At 51.0% G+C, this 26,631-nt stretch overlaps 13 protein-coding genes across 13 annotated transcripts; 8 read left to right on the top strand and 5 right to left on the bottom strand.

Moving 5' to 3' along the window:
• Positions 1–475: 475 nt before the first annotated feature.
• Positions 476–1,224, top strand: M438DRAFT_332996 (cysteine proteinase; the record flags this gene model as incomplete). Its single annotated transcript, XM_029903561.1, has 2 exons — positions 476–809; positions 860–1,224. The coding sequence occupies 2 exons, from the start codon at positions 476–478 to the stop codon at positions 1,222–1,224; spliced, it is 699 nt and encodes a 232-aa protein (XP_029763396.1).
• A 153-nt stretch (positions 1,225–1,377) lies between these two features.
• M438DRAFT_164823 (uncharacterized protein) lies at positions 1,378–4,515 on the top strand. Its single transcript, XM_029899068.1, has 2 exons — positions 1,378–3,590; positions 3,674–4,515. Exons 1-2 carry the CDS (start codon positions 1,530–1,532, stop codon positions 4,313–4,315), a joined length of 2,703 nt encoding a protein of 900 aa, XP_029763395.1. The 5' UTR covers positions 1,378–1,529; the 3' UTR covers positions 4,316–4,515.
• A 298-nt stretch (positions 4,516–4,813) lies between these two features.
• On the bottom strand, positions 4,814–5,603 carry M438DRAFT_353231 (uncharacterized protein; the record flags this gene model as incomplete). Its single annotated transcript, XM_029906854.1, has 2 exons — positions 4,814–4,843; positions 4,908–5,603. The coding sequence occupies 2 exons, from the start codon at positions 5,601–5,603 to the stop codon at positions 4,814–4,816; spliced, it is 726 nt and encodes a 241-aa protein (XP_029763394.1).
• A 1,915-nt stretch (positions 5,604–7,518) lies between these two features.
• M438DRAFT_372742 (uncharacterized protein) lies at positions 7,519–8,111 on the top strand (the record flags this gene model as incomplete). The annotated part of the gene is made up of 3 exons (XM_029908368.1): positions 7,519–7,569; positions 7,629–7,801; positions 7,859–8,111. The coding sequence occupies 3 exons, from the start codon at positions 7,519–7,521 to the stop codon at positions 8,109–8,111; spliced, it is 477 nt and encodes a 158-aa protein (XP_029763393.1).
• Positions 8,112–8,417: 306 nt separating this feature from the next.
• On the bottom strand, positions 8,418–9,662 carry M438DRAFT_314224 (uncharacterized protein; the record flags this gene model as incomplete). Its single annotated transcript, XM_029902595.1, has 2 exons — positions 8,919–9,662; positions 8,418–8,682 (listed from the first exon to the last, which is right to left on the bottom strand). The coding sequence occupies exons 1-2, from the start codon at positions 9,488–9,490 to the stop codon at positions 8,418–8,420; spliced, it is 837 nt and encodes a 278-aa protein (XP_029763392.1). The 5' UTR covers positions 9,491–9,662.
• A 2,439-nt stretch (positions 9,663–12,101) lies between these two features.
• Positions 12,102–14,807, bottom strand: M438DRAFT_403740 (uncharacterized protein). The gene is made up of 3 exons (XM_029909672.1): positions 14,556–14,807; positions 12,525–14,498; positions 12,102–12,472 (listed from the first exon to the last, which is right to left on the bottom strand). The coding sequence occupies exons 1-3, from the start codon at positions 14,698–14,700 to the stop codon at positions 12,270–12,272; spliced, it is 2,322 nt and encodes a 773-aa protein (XP_029763391.1). The 5' UTR covers positions 14,701–14,807; the 3' UTR covers positions 12,102–12,269.
• A 158-nt stretch (positions 14,808–14,965) lies between these two features.
• Positions 14,966–16,404, top strand: M438DRAFT_268233 (Phosphotyrosyl phosphatase activator; the record flags this gene model as incomplete). Its single annotated transcript, XM_029900236.1, has 3 exons — positions 14,966–15,612; positions 15,669–16,023; positions 16,078–16,404. The coding sequence occupies 3 exons, from the start codon at positions 14,966–14,968 to the stop codon at positions 16,402–16,404; spliced, it is 1,329 nt and encodes a 442-aa protein (XP_029763390.1).
• Positions 16,405–17,113: 709 nt separating this feature from the next.
• M438DRAFT_372739 (uncharacterized protein) lies at positions 17,114–18,231 on the top strand (the record flags this gene model as incomplete). The annotated part of the gene is made up of 2 exons (XM_029908367.1): positions 17,114–17,129; positions 17,192–18,231. 2 exons carry the CDS (start codon positions 17,114–17,116, stop codon positions 18,229–18,231), a joined length of 1,056 nt encoding a protein of 351 aa, XP_029763389.1.
• A 560-nt stretch (positions 18,232–18,791) lies between these two features.
• M438DRAFT_267768 (family 18 chitinase glycoside hydrolase) lies at positions 18,792–19,969 on the top strand (the record flags this gene model as incomplete). The annotated part of the gene is made up of 2 exons (XM_029900209.1): positions 18,792–19,130; positions 19,208–19,969. The coding sequence occupies 2 exons, from the start codon at positions 18,792–18,794 to the stop codon at positions 19,967–19,969; spliced, it is 1,101 nt and encodes a 366-aa protein (XP_029763388.1).
• A 195-nt stretch (positions 19,970–20,164) lies between these two features.
• Positions 20,165–21,627, bottom strand: M438DRAFT_164648 (cell division control protein 2 serine/threonine protein kinase). Its single transcript, XM_029899067.1, has 3 exons — positions 21,438–21,627; positions 20,849–21,366; positions 20,165–20,789 (listed from the first exon to the last, which is right to left on the bottom strand). The coding sequence occupies exons 1-3, from the start codon at positions 21,472–21,474 to the stop codon at positions 20,361–20,363; spliced, it is 984 nt and encodes a 327-aa protein (XP_029763387.1). The 5' UTR covers positions 21,475–21,627; the 3' UTR covers positions 20,165–20,360.
• Positions 21,628–21,871: 244 nt separating this feature from the next.
• Positions 21,872–23,106, top strand: M438DRAFT_343572 (oxidoreductase). The gene is made up of 2 exons (XM_029905015.1): positions 21,872–22,201; positions 22,255–23,106. Exons 1-2 carry the CDS (start codon positions 21,928–21,930, stop codon positions 22,989–22,991), a joined length of 1,011 nt encoding a protein of 336 aa, XP_029763386.1. The 5' UTR covers positions 21,872–21,927; the 3' UTR covers positions 22,992–23,106.
• A 112-nt stretch (positions 23,107–23,218) lies between these two features.
• On the top strand, positions 23,219–24,195 carry M438DRAFT_164615 (uncharacterized protein). Its single transcript, XM_029899066.1, has one exon. It carries the CDS (start codon positions 23,301–23,303, stop codon positions 24,081–24,083), a length of 783 nt encoding a protein of 260 aa, XP_029763385.1. The 5' UTR covers positions 23,219–23,300; the 3' UTR covers positions 24,084–24,195.
• Positions 24,196–24,308: 113 nt separating this feature from the next.
• M438DRAFT_268858 (PH domain-containing protein) lies at positions 24,309–25,882 on the bottom strand (the record flags this gene model as incomplete). Its single annotated transcript, XM_029900291.1, has 3 exons — positions 24,309–25,469; positions 25,523–25,615; positions 25,670–25,882. 3 exons carry the CDS (start codon positions 25,880–25,882, stop codon positions 24,309–24,311), a joined length of 1,467 nt encoding a protein of 488 aa, XP_029763384.1.
• Positions 25,883–26,631: the final 749 nt, after the last annotated feature.

Raw genomic sequence — 26,631 nt, 5'->3', positions numbered from 1 at the left:
TCCTTCTGGTCCGCAGCATCTATCCCCGGTCGACTCTTTCAAATCCTGCGATGAAGATCAATATCGATAGGTTGGAACCAGCGCTCTCGAGATTAATGAGGCGTGACTCCGCTTGTGCAACAACAAGATCCACGATAATCGCCATTTTCCTTACAACGAGAGCAGCTGGAACACACATTGAACCCGATTTGGACTGCATGAATACGACTCGCCATTTGTGATTCATTTATGATGATGGACATTCTTCTTCTTGCTTGTGTCACATGTTGAGCGCTTTTTGGAAGGAGCGATCAAGTCTTGGCATCAGCACTAGCAAATACTGTTGAGAACGATCGGTATCATCTAGGCATCATCTAGGCATCATCATCATTATCATCATCATCATTATCATCATCATCATCATCATAAACCCTAGCCACGATTACATGATCCTTCATCTCACACTTCCACATTGATCTCGCTCAGCAAGTGCATGATGGCCGAGAGAAGCTACAGCAAATACTTCACTCCTCTTGAGTCTGATCCTGACATCTTCACAACCCTGGGTCATCAGCTTGGCCTCGCCGATCACGTTGTGTTCAGGGAACTGTTCTCTCTCGATGAGCCCTGCGATGGCAAAGTCCTGGCATACACGCTAGCCTTTCCCACTACACCGGCCTACGATGCTGAAAGAGTTGCTGAAGAATTCCAAGCTGATACCATATCAGACCAGTCGGACATCGTGTTCCTCAAACAGACTATCCACAATGCGTGTGGTCTTTATGCTTTGCTCCATGCTGCTTGCAACGGGCACGCGAAGGACTTCATAAGTAAGTTAATTGATGACTTACAGATATAGCAAGATATTGACTTTACAAAGAACCTGGTTCCGTCTTACAAAGACTGGTAGAAACATCAGCGTCAGAGCGATCGAGCTTCTTGGATGAGTCTGGAGAGCTAGAGCTGCTTTATGCATCTGCAGCAAACGATGGATATACTGCACCACCTTCAGATCCTGAGGCCGATGTGGAATGGCACTATACCTGTTTCGCGCCATCGTTAACACTTTGCAAGCTGTACGAGTTTGACGGTGATAGACGAGGTCCCCTTGAACGCACACATTTAGCCGATGATCTGTCAGACTTTGACTCTAAAGCAATCGGTCTCATTCGACAATGTTTTGAGAACGAGACAGGACAAAAGGCACACCAGTTCAATGTCATGGCTCTGGTAGATGTTTCTTAATTCGGAGGACACCGTAAATCGCTATGGGACAAACGTCTACGGATCAAAATCGCGCATCGTTGACCAGTCGGCGATGGTCTTTGTGGACATGCACGAAAACAGCAAAGATAAGTGATGGCTTGCCTTTGAGACTGACTCTCACAGCTGCACTTCCAGTTATATTGATTGCGCATACGCGCCCGGCTGCCTGCATACGACCCCTCAACTGATAAAATCGCCTCAACTATTGCGAATGTATATCAACAGCTTCCTCTTCCACTCCTTTTTTCGGTTGGCTATCATCTGCAATACAACTACAGTCAGCCATGCCATCATTTACTGAGATCGTCTACAACCCTCACAAGGATCATCCTCGTCGGTCCAGAATGTGGATGGTTCGAGATACTCTGTATCGCTTGAAGATACGGGACAAAGTTATCAACTTCAAGTACGCAGATGATGGCGACCAACCATCTCTCGGCATTGTCATTGATGAAGATGATCCTCCAGTCAGCCCTTTCGACTGCGGAGACGATTGCAAGGAGTGTTTTCCGCAGTTCTTTCCTGCCACTGTCCGCGTCAGCAATGCGGTTGCTCAACAGTCCATTTTGGCCCTGACCGAAGCGATCCAAGAAAACACGGCCTCTCTCCGTAGTTCGCTGGCTGCTCATGCCGACTTCGTCGTGACAAGATGGCGCAAGAAGTCGCGTGAAAAGCGTCTCACTTTCTTGGAAGAACACAGCTCTCTCTACCCCAAAAAGTGGGCAGCTGTCCATCTGCTCAATGCCGTCAACTACCCACACAGCGAAGATGAGCACGTCTACTACACTGGACCCAATTCGCAAGCCCTCTTTTTTAATACCCAAACCGAGCAGGTGTCTCGTGTTCAGAGAGTGCCTCATCCTAGAGATCCTGAAGGAGTCGTCAACAGATTCCGGGACACATGGTTTCTTCCATACCTCGATGCAGAGATGCTGTCTGAGGATCCCTTGCTCCTTCTAGGCTTGTTACATCATCGCACTGTCAACGAGCCGGAGAAGTGGATCTCATTTGACAGCTCCCATGTCGTTCTAGCTGAGTGCTTTGGACCCATTGATCACGTCTTCAATCCCCAGTGCGTCCTTGTACAAGGTCCTGATTATGGCAAGCTTGTCAGCTGGAACGCTCGACAGATGCATCGTGGAGAAATCATGGGCTTTACAAAGGCATACTTCGTCTTCACGGCGCAGTCTAGGATGATGGCCCTCTTGCGTAGATTTGTGTCTGGGTTGCTGGCAGAGGCCAATGAAGCTCCGATCTATGAGCTCCATCCCAAATGGTCTCAGTTGGTCCAGACGGACTTCTCCAGATTCGGCACTACCTCTGCTTGGTCTACCGACTCTATCAAGCCCTTCTCCGCTCCACCTTCTTTTGATCCCCACGCTATCGTTGAGTTCGTTGCATCCCGTCATCGTGCTGCCAGAGACGAGATTGAGCTTCTTCAGACGGATCCGGCTTATGTCCAATTTCGTGCTCGTGAGCTGGCCTCGGCGCACTTCTTCGAGACTTTCTCAGGCTCTGACAGATGGCCTTACTTTGTCGACCAGCTGTTTCTCATTCCTCTTCAACGAGAAATGTATTGGCGTCAGTTGAACGGTGAAAGTAAGCGGATGGGAGTGTGGCTGCAGGCCATCGAAGAGTGTCCATCAGATACCGAAGCTCGGGCAGAGTACGAGTATTTTGTCTCGATTGTCTGGGATTTGTGCTTGGAATCTTTTGCGGTCTTTGAATCGGGCGTTGAAGGCAGTCTGCTTTATCAGCGCGGCTTCGAGAAGAATCTCAACATCCAGGGTGATGGTAAGTCCAACAAGCATGATCGAAAGTTCAGCAAAGATGACTACTTTCCGGACGACATGTTGTACTGGGCCGTCAGCTCTCTCGGCTACGACGCATACCGTCCTCTGAGCATGGATCCTTCTCTCAACTTTGCCATTATAGATTACATGTGTCGGACCGACCGCAAACAGGCAACTCGAATCAGCCAAAGTCTGCTTGTTCAACTGAGCGATATGGCAGTCCTGTTCGAGGTCATGGACTCTATCAAGTCACGTCCTATCCGTGAATGTCAGATTACCCACGAAAATGCGAAGAAGTTGTTGAAGGAAGAGTGCCGAGACCAGTTCATCAAGAAGATCAACCCTCCTTTCGCGGACAAGGAGATTGGTGACAAATTGGGAGAGTTTCTTGAACGTGCTTGCACCCAGTCTACGTGGCCTCGTGGAAGAAAGAATCAAGAATGGTTGGATGGAGCCACAGCTTCTCACGAGGCTTTGGATGTTTTCTGGTCGGAAATGCGCACCATCTGGGCACACAAGTTGCGTAACGAGGGTGGTGTTGCTGAAAGCTATGTAAGTGTATCGACGGAACAGACACTATCGCCAATCGAAGTCACCTACGTGAGGACATTGCTGACTAGCATCTGCTGTTCTAGATCAAGGAAGACATTGATGGTCTCATGCGCTTCTCTCAAAGCGAAAAGCATTTGACCGAGCTTGCAGCTCAACGTGAGCACGTCCTCTGCCAGCTCGCTCGCCGCGAAAAACGTACTGTGGATGCGGAGTTGGTGCTTCAGACTGTATGGGGCGATGACAGCGATAATAGCAGCACCTCGCCTCAGATACCTGTAGCTCGCAAGACCAGAACCAGATCTTCACGCTCTGTAAGCAAAGATAACACCGAAACTTTGCCAGCACCCGTCGAACCTGCCATAAACCTTTCTCAGCCATCTAAGATCGCTGTCCGACGCGACAACATTGCCATATTCAAAGCCATGTTCCCAGAAAATGGCGAAGACTCTTCACGCAGCTTTGCCTGGCAGCATTTCCTGGCGGCCATGACGGACGCCGGTTTCAGTATCTTGCAGAGTCAGGGCAGTGCTGTCACGCTCAAGCTTGAAAAGAGTCAGGGTGTCAATACGATTGTGGTTCATCGTCCTCATCCTGTGGCTACCATCAACCCAATCATGTTGAGAAGCATTGCCAAGAGGATGAGCAAGTGGTTTGGTTGGGGTAAGAAGACGTTCGTGGAGCAAGAGAAGGAGCAGGGCCTGGTAGACAGATCAGTGGAAGCCTAGGCTGGAGTGACATTCCCTGCAACTTGTTCTACCAGATTATCTGCTGGTGAAAATGCAGAAGTTTCGAAACTGAGACGAGTTTCCGAGAGAGGTAACACATAATGCTCTCGACGGCCTCCCCTGGGTGCTAGAGACTCTTGTGTATTTTGGCAGCTGTGGACTTGATGAATTATGAGGCTGAGATGGTCAACGGGTTCCTTGTAGCATTGTAGCATGCTAGTAGATAGCCATAAGAATGCACAATGTGAAGCTGGTTTGCTGTGAGAGCACGAATGCATGATGTGTGTGTCACTAGCCCCTGAAAGATTTACACAAGGTACTCTAGAGAAAGTTCATTAATGGAGCGTTGGCAGTTAGGTAGCATTGCGGGTATCAGGAAAAGGGCAAAGTGCCTTACTACCTACCTAGCGCCAAAGGTCCAGTCGTCAAAATCATCATCCTCGTCATCGTCATCTTCATCCTCCTCTTGATTGTCATTTTGACTTTTTGTTGTCTGGCTCACTGCTTCTGGTATCGAAGCAGGAGCATCTGGAAGTGTTTCGGATTGCTTGGAAAGTCGCAAGGCTTCCCTCTTTTCACGCAAGCGTCTGACCCTCTCGTCCAACTCTTCCATTTCATCGAACTCTTGTTGCATGGCAAGCGCAGCATCCTCAGTATCAGCCTCTATTTCGGCTTCTCTTGCGGTACGCTGAGCGCTCTGTTCCTCGCGAGCCTGGGCAGCTAGCTCCTCGGCCGAGACAGGGGCGGCCGAGATGGTGGCAGATGCGCTGATGATGGGCAAGGCATTTTGTTGGGTAGCAGCCATCTCACGCTCGAAAGCGGCCCATTCGTCTTCATCGACATCTGGCGCAGGGGGCGGTGCAGGTGCGGTGGGTTGTGTCGTGTGCGCTTCGGCGGATGCAGCGTCTGGTATTGATGGAGCAGTTGGTGTGTTTGCGTCGTCAACTTCATGCTGGTCCTCGTCCTCTTGGGCGGCATCAAAGAACCCTTCGGGCACAAAGCCACCAGGGACAGCCTTGACCCTTTTCCTGCCCTCATCATCGCTTTCACCGGCCTTGCGCTTCTTGGTCTGTGGCGCGGCTGTGGGTGGTGGAGGGTTTGCGCGCAAGTATTCCAGTCGCGCGGTATGTTGCGGTGACTTGACGTGATTGTCCCATAACGACTCGGTCTTGATCTGAAGGTTGCAGACGGCACATAGCAGCTTGCCAGAGTCCGAGTAAGTTGCGTGAGGGTGGTTGATTCTGCGCGATGCGCGCTCATTACGCAGGAGCGAGCGCACGTCTGCCATGATGTTGCTCGTTCGTCTGTGCAAGATCGCAAATCGAGATGGTCCAGGAGTAGTCGCGTGGTGCACTCTGAGCGCGACTTGTGCCTGACGATTGCTTCCAACTTTTGCAACGCAAACGCATCATTCCGCCAAGAAAGGGTATGCGATCATGTCGTCAAAGCTTCGCAACAAAGTCCGCCTGCCAAAAACAACAACGAGACATGGCGACTGCCATCGGAACGCATGTGACAATCACGATCCGTACGCCCTTGTCTGTGTCTAAAACTCGATCTGGAGTCTGTCAATCATGGTCATGCTGCTGCTGCTGCTGCTGCTTGTCCAAGTCAGAAGCGTGGACGCCGGCCGACTCTGCCCTCAAGGCACTTCGCCGGCCTTCATTTATTCTCGCTCGGTCGCTGCCGCCTCCCGAAGACGCAACGCAAAAGACACTGCCTGATCAAAAGTCGATCCGTATTCCCTGTCCCTGCCACGTTGGTCGATCAAAGAAGCCTTCGGTCAGACTGCCGAACCTCAACCCTATTAAGCAGTCCTGTACATACCATCACCTAACACCCTTCACGTCCGATCGCGCTGTTCGATGCCATCGACAGATGAAGCATTTTGACCTTTGACCACGGACTCGTCTCCTCCGCTATGCCACGTGTATGAGACTGTCAAAACTTTAAACACGTTCGCTTTTGCTGCTGCCCACGACTCGTAGCTCGCGAGCAACCACGGATAGCCGTCTTCCGCTAACAAATGACTCCACAGGATACAGTCAGTTCTCGCCTGTCATATTTTGACACCTGCTTCTTTGATCCTCCGTGTCGTCGTCTTCACAAGTCGCATCTAGGGCTTCCTCGTCTAGATATAGTATGTAATACGTCTTGTGGCCGGAAACTCGTCGAGGAGGAGCGGCTATGACGGTCTTTCGTCCGCCTCCGCTGCGGAACTTGGACCGATTCGATCTCATGGAGACATGCAATATAGCAGTCCGAGACCCGACTGTGATATCTGCGACGAGGAGCCCACTTTTTGATAATCATCCCATGCAAAAATCGCTTGGCTCATACCTGATTTGCTGTCATGTTGATATATGGATGAGCATTGCCCTGAAGTCAAATCCCGAACGTCCCCACGACGGGGTATGAAATCACGAGCAGCGCCGTCGTCAGTGGTCAATGTGTGATTGCAAAGAATACGCAGTACATACGATTGTCGTTATAGAACAACTCATCACTTTCGCTGGTTGCAGGCTCAATACACCAGCCGTGTTTGTGCCCTACAGAGCACGACTCTAGAACAGCGGTGGAATCTTTTTGACAGCGAACGGCCTCCCCGGAGTGTTCGGATTTTGACTTTGAGCAGGGGGTGGTTTCCAACGCACGTAAGCTTTTGGGGGGGAAGACTTGCCGAGCTGAAAGAGCCCCCTTGTCAAAGTGTCGCGAGCACGCGAGAAGCCGACGTCATTCCGCGAATGTTTTCCCTCATCTCGCACCGACTCGACAAAATAAACCGTAAGCGTGTGTCGGTGCTCAAGGCTTACACACCTGAAGCTGCGGGAGGACAATCCTCGCAAGCATGCGACGTCTGAGAACAAGACCGGTTCTCTAAAATAAGCAGAGTGGCTGACAAGAGGCAAGAGGTCATTAATCCGAGTCAATCAGAGGGCATGCAGGCACATGCCGATCGATCAGGATATGCAGGTGAACATGTTCAGGCGGCTAAGCAATCCAAGCGTCTATTTGACAACGTGCATGCGTCTCCAACCAGTCAAGTTAGCCTTTGCTTGCCTTTGCATTGGATGCTTCTAATATCTACCCTTGGTGCCCCGCCCCGCTTCAGACACCATTCTCACATTACTTGTCCGAGACTACGCTCAACACAATCCACAAGACCTGTCTCGTTCTCACGTCCGACCAAAAACTCCTTCGAAATGTTACAACACGCTCAAATGTCACATGCCTTTCAATCAACGGCTGCCGGCGTAAGTGCCCTCTTCAGAGGATCTGACAGAGTTCCTGTGCTGACATGCTCTTGCGTCAGGGTCGAACATACCAAATCTCGAAGTTGCCGGAGCTCGATTATGCTGTCAACGTGACGATATTCCGCGACATCTTGGAGCTGGATGATGAAGACGAACAATATTTCACGCGCTCCTTGGTATGCGACTTCTTTACACTCGCACAACGGACTTTCTTGGAAATGGATGCATGCTTGTCAGTATACATGATGACAACCTGATCTTCGATTATCGATGTTAATCGAGCAAACAGAGAATCCCAAGATGTCAAGCAACTATGGAGCAAAGCACAATTCCTTAGAGGTCCCAGTGCAACACTAGGCATCTACAAGGTCGAATCCACCTGTGCGCGAATTGAGCAAATGACAGCAGTCACCGACACATTCCAGACCGAGGGCGATTCAAAACAAACTCTGTGCAACTCTGCCAGGATCCTATTAGACCAGGCCCAGCAATATTTCGCAGAGGCAGAGCACGCCTTACGGCACTTCTATGGAATGGATTGACTGAGCGAATGCCCTTGGGGCGGCATCAAATTTTCACGACCTTTCAACAATAGATTGGATATCAAGGACTTAATGACACAATGGCTGGATCCATCAATATTATCTCGCTTTTCGGGAGGCAATCTGGCTCATTACCAGTCCTGCTAGTATATGCCATGTGGAAACAGCTTCTGGAGCAACGCCGGCATTGCTCTGCCACTGGTTCGATTCCTCCTCTCGTGGTCATTGCGGTGACGCGGGTTTCTGCTGAGCTTTTGACCAGCGTACTGGATTAATCGTCAACGAATATCAAGGAAGACACTCCGATCACAAGAACTTACGGCCACAAGCGTTGCAGAGTGTTTTTGGCCCAGAAGGGCCCCTTCGCCATTCCGGAGAATCAGCAGTCCCGCACTCTTTGCACAGGAACTCCTTGAGTTGCCCCTCTTTCCGCTTCTTCGTGCGTGGTTTAGCTGTCCAGCCACCGGTCTCCTGCATCGTTTGCAGACGAGAGGTTGTGATCTCAATCCCCACATCACCCACTACAGAGTCCACCTGCGGTTTCGTCGAAGTTGACGCATCTGAAAGGGTTCTTTTGCGAGAAGAGACCGAACCTGAGATAGACACAGTAGTCGTTTTATCGTTGGAGACAGACAAGGCTCGAGAGGGCTGCATACATTGTCAGTTTCTTCCAACGACAATGGTGTAGATAATTATGCAGAAGATAGCACCACAATCCAAATCTCGGATTCTTGCCAAGCTCGGATTGATGTGTCTATGTTTGGAATACAACTCACCGTCGACGTCTCCACAGTGAGAGTTGCACACTGGATCGTATCATCATTCTGATTATATGCCACGGCGGTTGTCGTTGTGCTTTGGCTGATCGTCTGAGATTCCTCTTTTAGTTTTGCCAGCTGGGCAGTCAAGCGAATGTGTGTTGTGCAATGTTCCAGAAAAGAGTCCATCAATGAAGTACTGGGAATTGGATAAGGTCGTGAAGTCATCAAGCACATCTTGGTTGGTTTCAAACCAGCTTGTTCGAAGACCAAGTTCTCGGTGTATGGTTTGAATGTCGATTCAAAGATGGCGAAAGTACCATCCTGTCGTCGTAGTCTGTGATGGTATCTCCATGGTCTTCCAGCTGCCATGTTGTCTTTGAAATCCTCTAGAAACACGGGGATATCGTCGACCTTCATATAGGTAGGCATGTAGTGTCCAACAAGTTTCTCCGAGTCGACTTGAATTAATGGAAAGCTCATTGGTGATGAGTAGAGGATGCGGCCATCCACAGCCAGAACCATCAGCAGGTCCTGAATGCCATCCAAAACTTTTTGTTGAAATCCAGCGGAGCGATTAAGTGGTAGATTCTCAGTCTCAATGTGGAAATTGGGCGCCATGGTGGCTGTGAAAGCGGTGACTGGTATGTTAGGAATCGGCGATTTGACGAAGGAAGTGACAAAAGCTGAACAGTATCGGGACAGTGAGGGAGAAGTACTTTTCCCATATGGTCTTGCCCAGAGCTCATATAAGCCGCTTAGGCATCTCTGGAATATGGAAAAAGGTTTCGCGTCTCCGCCAAACCACCTGTTTGAGACTCTTATTTATTTCAACCCCAATAGCGATGCTCTACTTTGACAGCTTCTGGGCCCGCTTCAGCCACATCCTGGACAAAGATCCGACGAAGGATCCACCACTTGGCACGAGTCGTTAAGGCCCTCGTAACGTTTTGATCCCTCTACATACGTGTATCACCAGACTGCCGTACAGCTAGTTCTCAATTACATCCTCTGCATGTAGTCTTGAAGGTCAGTCTATGCGAGGAGGAGTCCGACCATTCACAAGAGCCAAATTTCGCCCGATGGCTTGCAGTGGCAAACGTCTGCGGTGAATCCGAAAGGTCTCTACTGACCAGCGGACGCGGACACCAGCTCCCGGCTAACAAGCGACAAGTCATCAAAGGAGTTTCGTACGTACACAGCGGCGGTGCGGCTCCGGTACCCGCCGACACCAGGCGAAAGAATTCCGAAGAATTGCTTGGGGTCAAAACATCGAATTCTGGCTTGTGGTCCAAGAATCCCATCGCCGATTGCACCCCAATTCGGAAAAACAGTCGAACAACACAAAAAACCAGACCGCAAAAGACCGTGAGAAGATCGACCAACCTGCATGTGTTCCGCTTGCTACAATGCTGACATTGTTCTAGACCATGTCAAAAGACTGGCAGCCTTTTTTCCCTCATCCTTCGCCAAATTGAAACACCTTTTCATGGCCGCGGAGCCCCAGCTTTGCTCTCGGACATTTTGCTGGTTGTGCATGATACGTTTGAGGAATTCACGCCTCACCTTGCCCTCATGCACAGTAACGGCTCAGGATTGCCTACGCGACGTCACGGGAAGAATTGCGTTGGAATTTGGAACTGGTGAGGCCAGTCTAAGAGCGCCACATGCGTAACTTGCGTGGGTATTGTTGTTGTGCGAAGTAAAAATGCGGTTTTCTCTGACATCGACAACTTCCACGGCACTTTATGGTCATTAAGCGCACACTGAGAGAAAGCCATGTGTAGTGGACGTTTGCGAACCTCGATTCGGACGGATGCCCTTGTCTACTTCGGGACTGCCGCCTGTGTATATGGCCATACTTGTATCACTACTTGTACATACTGCGGAGAGTGTCTGGGTGGCTGAGAACTATTCGAACATATGCAATGGATATGGCATAGGCCTCCCCGGGTCTTGAAAGATGTTTCGGAAATTCTTCTACGAATCGACCGCAAAGCCAACTAGCAACGTCAATGGATGACAGAGCACAACAAGCATGATCAGCAACGTCCCCTAGACACCAACACTTCCTACCTGTCGCCGGCCTCTCCTACTAGTGATACCATCACAATGAGGATGGAAACCTTACAATTGGTGTTTTCTTCAACAACGGTTCTGTGGTGTAGTTGGTTATCACTTCTGTCTAACACACAGGCGGTCCCCGGTTCGAGCCCGGGCGGAATCATCTTTTTTGCCTCTTTTGGGACTCCTTGGCCAGTGAAAAGTTCGCGATCTTTTTGCTCGTTCTGTTCTCATCTTCACTACTATGCAGTTCTAGGGACGGGCGAAAGCTTGCTTTGTGGTCAGTATGCTGCTGCATTGCTCGGACTCGATGCTACGGGTTTTGGTGCAGAGCTTCCGTATGAGATGCTGTTCGGTGACCTTCAATCGACGTATTGAATGGTACGGGCAGCCTGAAGGTTTTGTCGAGTCCTCAATGCTGTTGATGCTTTTTTGTGTAGAGATAGATTGCGTTCGCCGAACCAAGTCGGATTCTGTTGGTATGACCCTGACTAAAAATGACAACATCAATTACTCGACGATGAAACTGAATCTAATCATTGTCATGGTTCCCAATAGACTAGACAAGTACACGTAAAAAGCACTGCTCAGACTTCCATTGCTCGAGGCATGTCTTTGTATGTTTTTTGCTATCGAAGACTGTCGATCTTTTGAGAGACTGGCAATGCTTTAGTATTGCCCCTTCTCTTAGACGATGACACGCTTGACCCGACCTAGAATCAATTCACATCCAGTCTGTTGTCGTACCTCTGACTTTTTCATACATATTGGCAACAAGGCGTAGCTCTGTTGAATTGCGTATGACCACCTTTTTGCCAATATGTATGAACACAAGGTAGTCTTTAATGCCAGTGCAAACGACCAACACCTTTCGCAGCATCGTGATTGACCTGGCCCGTATGTAGCCATTTATCAGCCACAATACAGCCGCCTATGCTCTTTCGCCGGACCAAAATCGTCTTACTGTTCATGTTGATCAACATGCTATGTTCTCACCAGACGGGACGTACGAGGATTGTAAGGTCTCACCCGATTTATTATGAACGAAGGCGACGAAAAGTCACAAATTACGCAGTGAGATTTTAACTCTCTAGACCTCTGGCTGGACATTGCTACATTCCCAAACAAAATGGTGCATAACGGGGAGTAAACTGATTATGACGATTGTGATCGGGATGACCTCGAAGACGACTTCGACCAAGTATGCGAATTCGTAGTGATTATGGTGCACGACAGACATCCCACGATATACTGAGAAAGTTGGAGAAAGTATGTATTATTCTTTGAATGAAAGCCACTGACTTATAGGGACTGAGCCATTTCAACGTCGTTCGGATTAGCGTAGAGCTGCCGGCGGCTTTCTAGGATCGGGTATATCTAGGACCCACTGCTCTTGATCCTCGCCATCCTCTGCGGCCACCATCATGAGCGAATCTCGTAAAGACACTGCCTTGTCCACGATCTCTGATACGTTGAAATCCTGTAGAGGACCTCCTCGGCAGCAGTACCTGCGGAAGATTTTGCGATACACGTCCGGTCCTGAGCGTGTTAGAAGTGTAAGACATACGACCAAGGGGAAACAAATACATACCTGCGAACTCTTGCAGCCCCTCCCCCAAGTAGTAGACATGATCATGAGGGTGCCAGTAGGGATATTCGACTGATGCGCTCTCCAGGGGGATAAATTTGAGGTGTTGTTGCTTGTCGAGAGGCAGGCAGAATTGACCTTCGAGTTCCGCGCCAAATCTTTGATCATGGAGCACCCGCCAGTGTTCTCTCCAGTTCCTGATCTTCAACTCGTTTTGCTCTTGAAGCTCAGCAGCTCGCTGTCGCTCACGTCGTGATTGCTGTCTTTGTGTATGTTCGACTTCCCTCTCGAGTTCAGCTGCCTGCTGTCGCTCTCTCTGGATTTGGCGTCTGCGTGCATTTTCTGCTTCCGCTTCGAGAGCGGCCACTTGCTGTCGCTCGCGTTTGACTCGTTGCTTTTCTGCATATTCAGCTGCGTGTTTGACCTGCTTGAGCATTCTCAAATGTCTTTCTAGAATCTCATGTACATTCTTGATCCTGGCAAGCATTGCAATAGCAGCTCGTGGACGAGGAACCTTCTTCCTTGTATTGCTTGATTGCACCTTTTCTGATATCTCTATGACTGCCTTGGTGACGTTTCTGCATCCCTTCAGTGGTTCATAGGAGAGCCTCTTGATGGTCCCAGCTTCAGAAAGGTAGTACACCATGCTGACGTAGAGCATCCGAACAAGACTAGGCAAGACTCGTGTGTATATGTGTTTAAGTGCCCTCTCCCCATTCCAATCAGACTTTTCGAGAATCGACTTTGCTTCTTTCAAAACATCATTCGAAAGCGTGATCAAGTCGTCTGTCCTAGTATTGTCATTGGCAGATCTCCAACGGCCGACAATCCTCTTCAAGCGACTGTAACTTTTCAGGATGTTGATGCCGCCGAGCTCCTCTGGAACATGGTCGCTGTTGGCCGCCTCATCGAGATCATGCGCGAATTCGAGGGCTTCGTCCAGCTGTTCTGGAATGTGGATATCCTCAGAGTCATTTACTTCATTGTTACGGTCTTCTTCTTCATCTTCCTCATCTTCATCTTGGTCGTCAGATGCGTATTGTTTGCATATTTCGTCCACTCTCCTTCCCATCTCCTGACTCCCTGCTGTTGATTGCGCACCTCTAGGAGCCGACTCAGGGGTCACGAATAGAGCACTGTCTGGAGACTGGTCCTTCTGCGTTTCTTGAACTACTCCTGGTGGCACACCGATGGCTTGGGGTAGCGGAGAAACCTCACGGCCCAAGGAATGAACCGGACTCGCCTGGCGCTGTTCAGATGGAGGAGGTATGGAAGGAGTTGGCGGTTCCAGACTAGTTTCACGTTCCTGGACAACGGCTTGGAGAGATGCAGGGTGAATTCCGGATCCAATTCGTTGGCCCGGTGGCTGAACGGAAGAAGCACCCTCAATCAGAACTTCCGGACCTGGTGATGAATGGATGGCTTCCTCGTTTTGGGACTGGCTCTCAGGCAGGAGTTCCTCTGAAGCAGAATCCAATTGCACTGCAGGACAATTACGCCGTTGTTTCCGGGGCTGCGACAAGTCCAATTGTTGGTGAACTACACCGCGTGCAGAGCGTGTTAGTCGTAGGCTGCTTGTTGAAACAGGCGGAGCAGAAGTTGCTACCTCTCGACTGGGCGGTTGCCGGCTGTTCTGCTTCTTCGCTGGTAGAAGAGGCGGCTTAGGTGTGGGATGCTGATGATTGCCTCGAGTAATCAGGCCAACTCTGTGAGTTGTCTTTGATCGCTTTACCGGAGGTCCTTGGGGAGTATCTTGTGGATTCTCGCGACGAGTGATGGGCAGAGACGGTACTCGTTGGGGCGAGGCATTATGATTAAAATCATACAAATCTGGGCGTAAAGCAGAGTGCATTGGTCTCGGTGGGCGGTCGGCCGCAAGGTCCTTTGTTGGACGAGTAAGTTTTCCAGAAGGATGTGTCGCTGAGATCAGTGAGTTGATCATGTCGACCTGCGGGACTTCTTCATTCCCTTCGCTCACTAGTGCATATGATTAGATTTATGAGAACGGCTCGTGAATATGCGTCGAGAACGTACTTGGCATATCGGAATCTGGCATGATGAGAGCAGAATTCAGATTCGATATTCGCAGGTGTCCAGATATTGCGTGAGGACTTGTATTAATGTCTGACTCTTGGTCGTCTGAGACATCGTCTTCATAGAAGACTTGATGTGAAGTCATGTGTTTGGCGCATGGCGCGACTTGGGTATGTGAGTGGAGAACAGCTTCGACAGCTCTCCAGAAGAGCTAGCTGTCGAACAGCACGATGTTTTGAAAAGGCGAGTAAGTTGCGTCTTGGGAGCGGAAGATTGCAACAATGCAAGAGGTTGAACAAAGCTTGGACCAACAGCCATCAAACACACAGAACACACAGAACACCTCGATTTGGGAAGCGCGATTGACCAAGTCCGAGACCATCGAGAAATCCTCAAACCTGCTCGCCGTCATGACTGACGATTTGCGCAACGGAAGTGCCATTCCATTGCTCCAGCTCATCCCGCCATCCTCCCAGCTACACTTCGAGACGCCTTCGAAGCGTATCAACGATGGCGACGACCTCTCCTTCTTCCTGCGGAGCTGTGCCTACGCCGACATCATGACCTGGCTTCTCCAGTTGAACCGATCTATGATTCCTCAACGACGTCCACATGATCCAAGTGTCGTCGACACATGGCCACTCAAATCACCAAACATCAACATCTCTCCGCATGTAGCCAGACTGAACAAACTCATCCGCTCGCTCGATGGTCTTATGGACGAGGCACCTCCAGAGTCTGGCCCCCGCAGGTTTGGCAATGCAGCCTTTCGCAAATGGCACAGGGCTGTCCAAGAAGCCACCCCATCTCTCTTGAGAGACGCCCTCTCGGACACGGTGTGGGGCCGTGCTCAAGGCGACGCCGACCTGATTTCACTAAACCACGAAATCGCCGCATACCTTCTGGGTAGCTTTGGAAGTCCCGAGAGACTTGACTATGGTACCGGTCATGAGCTGAGCTTCCTTGCCTTCCTGGCCTGTATTTGGAAGCTGGGTGGCTTCTCGAACGCAGACCCTGGTCACGAAGAGAGAGGCATTGTCACCGCCATCATACAGCCGTGAGTCCCGAAACTCGTGCTTTCTCCGTCCAGCGCATTGCTGACACTATCTCTAGCTATCTTGAACTGGTGAGAAAACTCATCTTGACCTACACTCTCGAGCCTGCTGGTTCTCACGGAGTATGGGGACTTGATGACCATTCTTTCATACCATATGTCCTAGGTTCTGCTCAATATTGCGCTCCTATCGACCATGATTCCATCAAGGTCCCCAACGAAGGTTCGCTTTTGGCTTCGCCTTCGCCAACTCGAACCGCAAAGAATGACTCGGCCGAAATGTACAGAGACTCCAACATGTACTTTTCTGCAATTGCCTTCATCTTTGATGTCAAGAAGGGTCCCTTCTGGGAGCACAGCCCTACGCTGTATGATATCTCCGGCATCAAGGACGGTTGGGCTAAGATCAACAAGGTCGGGAGCTGTGCGCATACTGATGTCAGTGTGGTTTGGCTAACAGATCAGCAGGGGATGATTAAGATGTACAACGCCGAAGTGCTCTCCAAGTTTCCAGTTGTCCAGCATTTCCCATTTGGTTCACTCTTTCGATGGGAGCAAGATGCAAGCGCTCCGGTGCCTGCAGCATCGCCTCACATGGGGTCTCAGCCGAGGCCTTCCAAATCACCCAGCTCGAACAACACAACCTTTCCCCAGCCGTCGACGCGAGCACCATGGTCAGGTACGGTAGCACCACCATCGGCAACACCTGTCACTGCCGCACCAAGGGCAGCGACAGGGTCATCATCTGCAGCGAATTTCGCAAGGGCAAGGGCCCCACCAGGCCCAAATCGATAAATTCTTGGGGACAAGGCGCTTTCTGGAGACGCAACGGCGACAAAAGTAGACTGAAAGTACGAGTACTTGTAGCCGAGAGGGCAGAACAAGCAGCGTGCCACCAACGTCCGATAAGTTCGCAGCCGCCAACGCTCGGGTACAGATAAAGACCGTTTTGTTTCATGCACACATGGCCATCAAACGGTGAGCGGGGGCACATATGCAGGTCGAGGATGCCGTACAAGCACGTGTGACGCTTTGCAAGTAGAGTCGAAAGAGGAAAATAGGATATTGGACAGCACGCAAGAGAGATGCAAAATAGCGATAGTCCAGAGGCTAGAGGCTGCGAGTCAGCGCGTGGAAAGCTGATGATCAGCGTAGCCGGACGCGTTTCGTGGTAGCTTCCCTGGGGTGGCCAATAAGAGGCGGCCTCGAGATTGCACTCGACCCTCGTCAATCGGCGCTAGAAAGGTCCGCGAAAGCTTCTGGCTGCCGGTTGGGTGCTGAACCAGAAACTCAAAGATGTCTGGTCCGCATTGGAACGAGACACGAATTGAAAAGACGTCTTTACCTGTCGCTCTTGTCCTCGCGCACCATGCGTCGATTCCTTCCTTCCACACTCTCTTTCACCTAACTCTCCACCATCTTTTTGATCTTCGTTCCCACCTTCACCCACTTTCCATTTCCTGTCTCACAAAGCCTCGGGCAAGCGCCCCACCAAAGTGACATAATGCCTGGAACCTCCTGTTAGTATTAATTGCGTCTCGGGAGTCGAGATGATGCATGGCTCAACTAACAATGTCGCCAGCATCGTCTTCAGACACATACGAACAATTCAAACGGGCTTTTCGCAATCTTTTCCGACGACGAAAGCTCAACATCAACGTTCCTGCAGTCGTCAAGCCACAAGCGCCCACGCGTCCTTCACGCCCGCGATCAGCTTCAGCAGTCGCAGCACCCGAGGTCTTTGAGAGCCCGGAAATTCCGTCATGGCCTATCTTCGGCCAGCTACCACACGGCGGCGGTCTTTACTGTGCACCGGTTGAGCTTCCCGGCTCACTTGCGCCTATGCTTCAGCAACGCTCAAAGTCTGATGTAGGACAGCCTTTCTACCACTCCGATCTCTTCAGTGAACTCGACGCTACTTCGATCCGACGTTTGAGTGTTATTGGGAGCGCAATAGGAGATGACGAAGATCTGAATGAGGAATACTTCAAGCTTCAGGCTGAACTGAACGAACAACAAGTACACGGCGAAGAGGGAGGAATCGTACCGGGACACGCTTCCGAACCCGAACACGAGCAACAATCTCAAGAACCAGAAGACCTACAAACAGAAGAGCCATTGCAACTAGAGCAAGAACAATCAGAACAAACCCAGGACGATGCACTTTTCCAAGATGCAGAGGAGCATCTCCCTCAGGAGATCGAAGACGTCCTAGAGCCAGCTGATATTGCCCTGCCAGAGGGTTCCGACTCGGGTAAGCTTCATTTTGCTATCAATACCGGGAAGACATGCCTAACTGAACCAGACTTGGAAGAGGACGATATCTCATTTGCACTGGATCCAGAAGAGCTTGCCAGGAATGACTCGGCAAACGGCGGCAAGGTCTACCACGACGACTCCAGCTCTCTCTACAGCACCGATGAGTCCGATATTGACGTGGACTCTACTACCGACGTAGCCACTGTTTCTACACCTCGCACCGCTTCTTTGCTCAGAGCAGACATGATGGAGTACTTTGACGAGAAGATCCCCGTGCTTTCTGAGCCATCTCAAGTGCTTCCTGTCATCCCTGCCCCCGGCATGGCTGCAACTTCCGGCCCTCTCGAAAATTTCTTCTGGTGATGACATTCAACCTCACTCCTGTTTATTCATTCATCTATTTCCTTTGTTTTCCCCGCCATGGAGTTGGACCATGATCCAAAAGGAAGGCGTCTGTTTTGACTGATTTCTACATGATACCATTTGATGAACATTCTATTGCTATGAGTTTTTAGTTTTATATATTTCGGCGGGGAGGTTTTTTGGATCATCAGTCTTGGATAACGTGTGCATTTGTTGTATATAGGAGCAGCAGAAACGAGAAGCATTCATACTACTCTACACATCTTTCGTGGTAACCTATGATTCACCGTGCCTTGCGCAATTTGGTGATACATGAGCTGATTTCTCTCACCCTTTGGATTCAATATATTGACATATCAAGGTCTACTATGCGCGAGTCATCTTGTCAAGCGGTGTGGGTGTGGTGAATTTGAAATGTTCGTTGCTGATCTCGGTCCAACGCGTGAAAGCGGGCGAGAATCGCAATACCAACCACCTTCCAACCCCGTACGCACGCACATGACTCTCGCCCTACGCACGAGAATCGCAACCACATACCTAAACACATTTCCAAAACCAGAATGGCGTCAACATCAACACCACCGACATTACTACCGCTCAGTCAAGGGCCCCGAGTCATCGTTTATCATCAAACCATCCATCGTGATGGCAAATACGTGTCTCTATTGCCGCTGATCACCAATCAGACCGGCGTCACGCATGTAATAGTGGCGGCTATACATTTGAACGAAGGACCGGGAAACATCACGCTCAACGACGATCCTCCGGATGCTGGCAAGTACGAAACACTGTGGGGTGAGGTGGCATGGTTGCAGGCGTCTGGAGTAAAGGTGCTGGGTATGCTCGGAGGAGCCGCAAAGGGAAGTTTCGAAAGACTTGATGGACCTAACGAAACAAAGGTGTGTTTTTGAGCAGCATCGTTACCAGATGACAAAATCAATGAATATGCAGAAAGCTGACTTTGTGAAAAAACAAGTTCGAGGATTACTACAGACCACTACACGCATTGATCTCCAAACACCACCTCTCAGGCCTGGATCTAGACATCGAAGAACACATGTCAATCACAGGAGTCATCCGCCTCATCGACCGCCTACGCGTGGATTTCGGTTCTTCCTTCCTTATCACTCTCGCACCTGTAGCGACAGCCTTACTACCCAACCAACCCCATCTCTCGGGCTTCGACTACAGACTGCTAGAGCAAATGCGTGGAAATCAGATTGCATGGTACAATACACAATTCTACTGTGGTTGGGGAGATGCGACGACGACATTCTGGTATGATGCCATCATGAGTGTTGGCTGGAGAGCAGACAAGGTTGTCGTGGGTCTAGTTACTAACCCCGGGAACGGAGCTGGCTATGTGGAACAGAGCACTTCCCACGATGTTATGAGGATGCTGAGAGCAAAGTACCCGACATTCGGCGGTGTGATGGGATGGGAGTACTTCAACTCTTTGCCTGGAGAGCACGGAGAACCGTGGCACTGGGCTGCCGGTATGGCGAGAGCGATCAGACATGCGTTACCGCCGAGCGGGCAAGTGCAGGGTGGAAGAGGTGTTGAGAGACCTGGTGCAGGTGGAATGCCGCCGACGATAGCGGTGCCGGCTCATTCTTTCCCTGCACAAGATATTGAGACTCTACAGAACTTGGGATTCTCAAGTCAACAGGCGATTGCGGCGCTCAATGCAACAAGCGGCAATGTGGAGTATGCTGCTGGGCTACTCTTTGAGTACTGAAAGCCACTGTAGATGATCCGCACGGTACACAGACATAGACAAAGTAATACGCAAGTCATGAATAGAAAAAGATTCATTGCGAGTAAAGAAGCCTATCAAGAAGACGCCCCCCAAAAAGCCTTTCCTGAACATAAGCGGGGCATGAGCCGGCATGGCTCGAAGAGATGGAGGAACCGAAAACACAGGATAGAAGAGAAATGTACCAGAACCCAGATGAAGCGAGCACTCGAGCTCGCTCCTTGTTCGCCCCTGAACGCCAGTAGTGAAAAATCGAACCATGCCGATGCAGAGAATTGGGTAATTTTTAAAGAAAAAAAAGGGGACGTTGTTGATGACATGAAGGGGAACCGGAGAGAAATACGAAAAGGCATCAGAGGCGTGGAGGGGTCAATCAGTGGTAACCGTTTCGCGCACCGTAGTACTTCGAGTCGTTGAAGTAGGGGTGTAAGCAGGCCTGCTTGGCTGAGATTCTGCCGGCAGGGTCGTAGATGAGCAGCGACTCGAGAAGGTCGATGCCGTCCTCGCCCAGAACTCTTGCGCCGTCGTGGTTGATGATGTCGTCGTCGGGGTTGCGCGACCACTTGGGGAAACTGGGCTTGAAGTCGGGGAAGCTGGTGACACCGGGCCAGTCCTGCTCGCCAGGGGTACCCAGGATGCGGAAGATCTTGAAGATCTCGTCGATTTCAGAGTCGCCGGGGAAGAGGGGCTTGCGAGTGGCCATCTCGGCGAAGATGCAACCGACCGACCACATGTCGACGCCTGTGCTGTATTGACGTCCACCGAGGAGAATTTCGGGAGCGCGGTACCAGAGGGTGACGACCTGTGTTGACCATGTTAGCTTTGAATGCAGGGACGGAGTTGGACTTGAGAGCGACAAACCTCGTGGGTGTAGGTGCGAAGAGGCACACCGAAGGCTCTGGCCAGACCGAAATCAGCCAGCTTGAGGTTGCCCTCCTTGTCAATAAGCAAGTTCTGGGGCTTCAAGTCGCGGTGGAGGATGCGGTGGGCGTGGCAGTAGCGGATACCGGCGCAAAGTTGGTGCATGAACTTCTTGACCATGGCCTCGCCGAGTCCCATGTGTCCTGCGCGACCGTCCATGCAGCCCTCGGGCAGAGGCTTGCCACGACCTCCTTGTGAGACGGGCAGAGCCTCCATGTACTTCTTCAGATCCAGGTCGAGGTACTCGAAGACCAGGTACAGCTTGTGGCCGTCGGCGTGGACGATGTTGAACAGGCGCACGATGTTGGGGTCGCTCATCTCCTTGAGGAGCGAGATCTCGCGGATGGCAGTCGAGGGTACGCCTTCATCTTCGGCCTCCAGACGGATCTTCTTGAGTGCGACGATGCGGTTGTCGGGTGTGGTGAGGTCGCGCGCCTTGTAAACCACTCCGTATGTGCCTGGGTGGAGCAGTGTCAGTTTTCACATGCTAAGCGCGGCAGCTTGCGAGAGGCAGAGAAGGATCACGCACCCTCGCCAATCTTTTCCATCTTCTGGTAGTTCTCCATGGCGGCGCTTGTTGTGTGCGTGTTGGAGTGAGTCGAGTGTTGGAAGCTGGCTGAGGGTCGAGCAGCGTGATGTGTGCTGTGTGCTGTGTGCTGTGTGATGTGCTGGGCCTGGGGACTGTAGCAGCGACCGTTGTGCCTGGATTGCTTCAAGGGAAAGGGGCAGCTCAAAGTGGTGGCAATGGCGGCAAGGTTTGCTGCAGGTCAGTACAAGGCGGGTGAAAGAGTGAAGCGCTTGGAAGCAGGAGCAGAAGCGTCTGTCAACCTGTCAATTGCTTTTGATCGATGTTATCAAAGCCTTTTATTTTCGTCAACAAGTTGCCTCCCCACCAAAAGTAAACACAAAGTGGGCAACAGAGCCAAGATGCAAACACAACAACCACAAACTCCGCATCAACAACAGCAAAATCCACAACCTTCCTTTGCCTACTCGACAACAAAATCTCTCTTCCAATAATGACTCAACATCTCGATGCCCATGCCCGTCCGCCTGATGCTTTGCGTTTGCAATACAAGCACTATCAGAAAGCCTCGATCCACGCGCTAGATCAAGACCCTGTCCTGTTTGATGCTCACCGTCGCAATCTGAACGCCTATGACGACCGCAATTTCCATCAAAGAGAGCCTGAAGCCATTCAAAACATCTATTCTCGTTTCCTTGGCGAACCTGCCAATATACCACCCACGTCGATTCAATCTGCCAAACTTTACGAACACCCGGACGTGCCAGGTAGGTGCCGACCGTCTGCTTCGACTCGATCTCTCTTTCTGAGTCTGCGGTAGGTCTTTTCATAATACCATCACTACTTCCCAAAGAAGTCCAGCTCTCTTTGCTGGACAAGCTACTACATCGCGACCTCTCCAATGCCACTCACAAGACAAATCTACACATACACTATGATATTGCGTACCCCCAGAAGTCTGATGGAAGTCCGGCTTCTTTCTTCTCCAACCAAGCGCATAACACATCTCATCAACCCAAGGACTCTGCCGTCCACAAACCTCTAGCCATGTCTTCTTGCCTAAATAGGAAATTGCGTTGGGTCACTATTGGCGGCCAATACGACTGGACCCAGAAGGTCTACCCTTCGTCAGCACCGCCGCCATTTCCTGAAGATGTCGCTTTTCTGGTAGAGGGACTATTCCCATCCATGAAAGCACAAGCCGCGATAGTTAATCTCTACACGCCGAGTGATACATTGAGTCTACATCGAGATGTAAGCGAAGAATGCGACAGGCCACTAGTCAGCATTTCTCTGGGATGCGATGGAATTTTCATGGCGGGCTTAGAGGGTGGGAAGGGTCTTGCGATACGCCTACGCTCAGGAGATGCGGTTGTCATGTCGGGTCCATCGAGATATGCCTGGCACGGTGTTCCGCAAATAGTGGCAGGGACATGCCCAGAGTGGATGGCAGATTGGCCTTGCAGAGAGAGCACTGGCGAAGAGACGCATGAACACTGGAAAGGATGGATGGCACGGAAAAGGATCAATCTCAATGTCAGACAGATGTGGGAATGATCAGATCCGATCATGACTCGTTGAATACTGAGTGTCATTCGGAGCACCATTGAATTACATATTTCATGAACCATCAATGTTCCCAAACATCGAAGGGGGCCTCTGTTCGCAGCTTGTCATGTTTCATTATAGTTGTATATAATATATTGGTGATGTGCACGCAGATGATGAAGCCCAGAAGCTGTCCCACTTCCTGACGCAGCTCATGACGAAACAGCTCTTCGAAGATCAACATGAAGCTTCACCCTCTGACCTTCGAACCCCAAGTTCAGCATCACTTCTAATACCCATAGACGCAACTAGACAACAATGACTTCAACAATCGACTCCTCGATTCCTCCTCTCAAGCCCATCTACGAGCCCAAAGACGCCTCGGCTCCGCGTAACGAATCACCCAAACTCGCAAAGTTGATCAGTACCCTGCAACTCCAACAGCACATCGAAGGTGGCTACTTTGTCGAAACCGATCGCGATGTTAACCGGGTTCCAAACCCGTTCCTCAATGCCTCTCCCTCGGCCGCAAGCAATGAACAAACAACCTTCTACACTTCTACCGGCGCCGTAAGCGCGAACCTCTCCAACAAGCTCACAGAGGTCGACCCAGACAAGAACAAAGATGCTTCAAAAGGGGAAAAGACAAGAAACGCAAGCACAAGCATTCATTACCTCCTCACCCCGGAATCGCCCATGGGAGCCTTCCATCGCAACAGAGGACGGACAATTCACACACTCCACCGCGGAAGAGGTCGCTACGTAATCATCCACGCCGACGAAGTACTGCCCTCGTACGACACGCACTCTGGTATAAGAGGAAAAGCTAGAGTAGAAACATTCATCGTGGGCCATGATGTGGAAAAGGGTGAAAGACTTCAGTGGATCGTGGATGGTGGAAAATACAAATCTAGTTTCTTGTTGCCGTTGGAAGGGGAGGAGAAGGATGGGGATGGTTTGTTGATTAGCGAGACGGTCGTGCCTGGGTTTGAGTACAGTGATCACGATTTTATGAGGGTGGAGAGGCTGGAGGCGTTGGTTACAAAGGAGCAGGCTGATGAGATGAGGTGGATGTTGAGGAAGGATGACAAGCCCGTTTAGAAGATCCAAACCAAGCCATGCCTCGTCACCTATGAGATCAGTATAAACGTGGGCAAAGGAAAAACATGATCAAGAGATGAAAACAATCAAATTATTACTGCTGCTCAGCTATTGAGTCTCAAGAGGTATCATGCAAGTCAATCAATCAACCGCTCGTAATCATCGTTGCTGTGTACCATTTCTATCCGTCCATTATTCGTCCATGTTGATCAGTCTCTGCATCATTTACACCTTGCTGTGAGTAGCAACGCCGTCGGTGGGACCAGCGGCCGAGTATGCTGCCTCCTTGCGTTCGGCTTCCAGAGCGGCGGCATCGGTGGTCTGGGGGCGGGTGTCCTCTTCGGTGAAGACCTTGGTGGGCTCAGAAGGGTATTCGCTAGATGCAGACTTCTCGGGGGTGACGGCAGAACCCATGGCAGCACTGGGCTGTCTGCTCTCACTAGGGCTAGTGGGAGGAAGCTCGTTGGTGGTCGATCCGGTTGAGCTTCTCAGAGTCTCCCACCACTTCTGAGCCTCCTGGGGGGTGTGGGCCTTGAAGGCATACTCGTGGGCCATGGAGAGCTTGTTGCCAAAGCTGCTGCCCGAAACATCCTTGCCCTTGACCTGGAACTTCAGGCCATCAACGGCACCAACCATGCAGTCGGGAAGGTACAGAGAGGTCTCGGGAGTAGGGTCCTTTGCGAAATCGTCGTCGGTCTTGAACTCGTGCATGAACTTGGAGGGAGTGATGACCCAGAAAGCGGCCTCGTACTTCTTAAGCAGCTTGCCCTTGCGCTCCAGGGAGCCAGCAATCAAAGGCTCGGTGGCTCTGTGGTTCTGGTTGGGGAAGCTGATGTTGGACATGCTGCGTGGAGGAGCGTTGGGGTCGATCAGGACCTGGTTGTTGCGCTGGACGAAGCCGTTCCACTCGAAGTCGGGAGCGATCTGCTGGGCGGTGCTGGTCATGTTGCCGTACATGGTGCGAGTTTGCTCGGCCTGGTTGCCGACAATCTGGTTGAACTGACCCAGACCATTCTGGATGGTGGTGAGAATGTGGGCCTCGAACTGAGCAAAGCTGTTCTGCACAGCGATAATATCGTTGCGGTTGTTGTTCTCCTCGATGATCTGCTTGTTCAGACGGTGGTAGACACCGCGCTGGAGAATGTAGGGGTCCTCGTGGGCGTGGATCTTGCCTCCAGTGCTGTCAAAGGCGGCTGTGTGCTGGCCGAGCTGCTCGATGTGCTTTTGAGACGTCTGGCGAGCCTTGTCGACGAGCTTGCCGCCCTTGCCAGCACCCTTAGTGAGCTCCTTGGTCTTGTTCTTGATCTCGGTATGGAGGCGCTCGAAGATGGGCAAGACCGAGCCCTTGATTGTCTTTGCGGTTTCGGCATGCGAGTTGGAGATACCCTAGTGCTGGTCAGATTCTGCTTCGCATAACTTCGGCCATGTTACAGCCATACCTGAGTGTTAGAGCGAATGGTGTCAAAGGTACCAGCAATGCCGCCGAGGTTCTGGTCGAAGTGGTGACCCTCCTTGAGGGGATGCGATACCGTCTGTCGCGGCCAATTAGTATCTTGAAGAGTTCAAGGGCGAGATGGACGACTAACCTTAAGGACCTTTTCGTACTCCTTGGCGTGGGTGTGTTGCAGCTTCTCAGTGGCTGAGATGTAGTCCTCGAGGTAACCACATGCGTGCTTCCATGCTTGCAGGCGCTCGTGGAAGAGCTTGGTCACCTCGCTCGTGTCCTCGTCGGGAATGGCATCGTCGTCCGTGGCATTGGTAGCCGTTCTGGTGGGAAGGTTCTGCTCTGCGTGGGACATTTTGGCTGCTGTTTATGTGATGATGATATATGATATGTTTCTGAGCAATCGAGAGATCAGCTGGAGCACTCCAGTTTCAGCGAGGGGCACGCTGAGTCTTGAACTTGGCGCAACAACAGAAAGGCGGTAAGGATTCCCGCCCGTGTGATCAACGTGGGGTAAATGAGATGAGAAGCTTACCCGTTCCAAGATGCAATCTGTGAAGATTCCGTCGCTCTTGTGAGATATGTAGAGAGTGAGTCTCTCCAAGATCTGGTGGGACGTCCTCGTGTTTATATCACCGTTCTTTCAAGGCGCAGCTCGACAAGACTTCTGACTGCCACACCCCGCTGATCGCAAACGTCGAGTCCCCTATGAACCCCGGTCGATAATTCGTTCAATGACGAATAGCCTTCAAGCCACTGTCGTAAACTTTGGGCTCGTGCCCCAAGTTCGAGACCACCGGCTGCCATGGCGTTCCCCAGCCAACAGACCCTTTCAAATCTTGCGACAAGGTCAAGCCACAAAGACTACAACGGCTGGTAAATACAGCCACTTCACCCAAACACAAAGTGACAAAGCATTCATTCGGCGGTGAGTAGGAAGTGACATACCATGAAACCATCGCGTCGGCATTTTTGCTCGGAGACAGAGCGGAAGTGCAAGTGATCGGAATGACAGCTTGGCATAACTACCAGAAAATGCTCTGAGAAGCTCTCAGGGGCCCGCTGGGTGATTCTTCTCAAAGGCGTCTCTATGTTTTGTCTGCG

The sequence above is a fragment of the Aureobasidium pullulans genome (assembly GCF_000721785.1).
Source record: "Aureobasidium pullulans EXF-150 unplaced genomic scaffold scaffold_4, whole genome shotgun sequence".
NCBI lineage: Eukaryota > Fungi > Ascomycota > Dothideomycetes > Dothideales > Saccotheciaceae > Aureobasidium > Aureobasidium pullulans.
The sequence above is the reverse complement of the archived record's forward strand: the minus strand, read 5'-3'. Positions and strand labels throughout refer to the sequence as shown.

What these genes read in the sequence shown, in the direction of transcription:
- M438DRAFT_164823 (XM_029899068.1), top strand. Translation starts at nt 1,530, where the DNA reads ATGCCATCATTTACTGAGATCGTCTACAACCCTCACAAGGATCATCCT. An exon ending in GTGGTGTTGCTGAAAGCTAT is followed by an intron (nt 3,591 to 3,673) that starts GTAAGTGTATCG and finishes CTGCTGTTCTAG; the next exon opens with ATCAAGGAAGACATTGATGG.
- M438DRAFT_403740 (XM_029909672.1), bottom strand. Translation starts at nt 14,700, where the DNA reads ATGACTTCACATCAAGTCTTCTATGAAGACGATGTCTCAGACGACCAA. An exon ending in GCCAGATTCCGATATGCCAA is followed by an intron (nt 14,499 to 14,555) that starts GTACGTTCTCGA and finishes CATATGCACTAG; the next exon opens with TGAGCGAAGGGAATGAAGAA. An exon ending in GGGGCTGCAAGAGTTCGCAG is followed by an intron (nt 12,473 to 12,524) that starts GTATGTATTTGT and finishes TAACACGCTCAG; the next exon opens with GACCGGACGTGTATCGCAAA.
- M438DRAFT_164648 (XM_029899067.1), bottom strand. Translation starts at nt 21,474, where the DNA reads ATGGAGAACTACCAGAAGATGGAAAAGATTGGCGAGG. An exon ending in GATGGAAAAGATTGGCGAGG is followed by an intron (nt 21,367 to 21,437) that starts GTGCGTGATCCT and finishes TGCTCCACCCAG; the next exon opens with GCACATACGGAGTGGTTTAC. An exon ending in TTCGCACCTACACCCACGAG is followed by an intron (nt 20,790 to 20,848) that starts GTTTGTCGCTCT and finishes TGGTCAACACAG; the next exon opens with GTCGTCACCCTCTGGTACCG.
- M438DRAFT_343572 (XM_029905015.1), top strand. Translation starts at nt 21,928, where the DNA reads ATGACTCAACATCTCGATGCCCATGCCCGTCCGCCTGATGCTTTGCGT. An exon ending in CGAACACCCGGACGTGCCAG is followed by an intron (nt 22,202 to 22,254) that starts GTAGGTGCCGAC and finishes AGTCTGCGGTAG; the next exon opens with GTCTTTTCATAATACCATCA.
- M438DRAFT_164615 (XM_029899066.1), top strand. Translation starts at nt 23,301, where the DNA reads ATGACTTCAACAATCGACTCCTCGATTCCTCCTCTCAAGCCCATCTAC.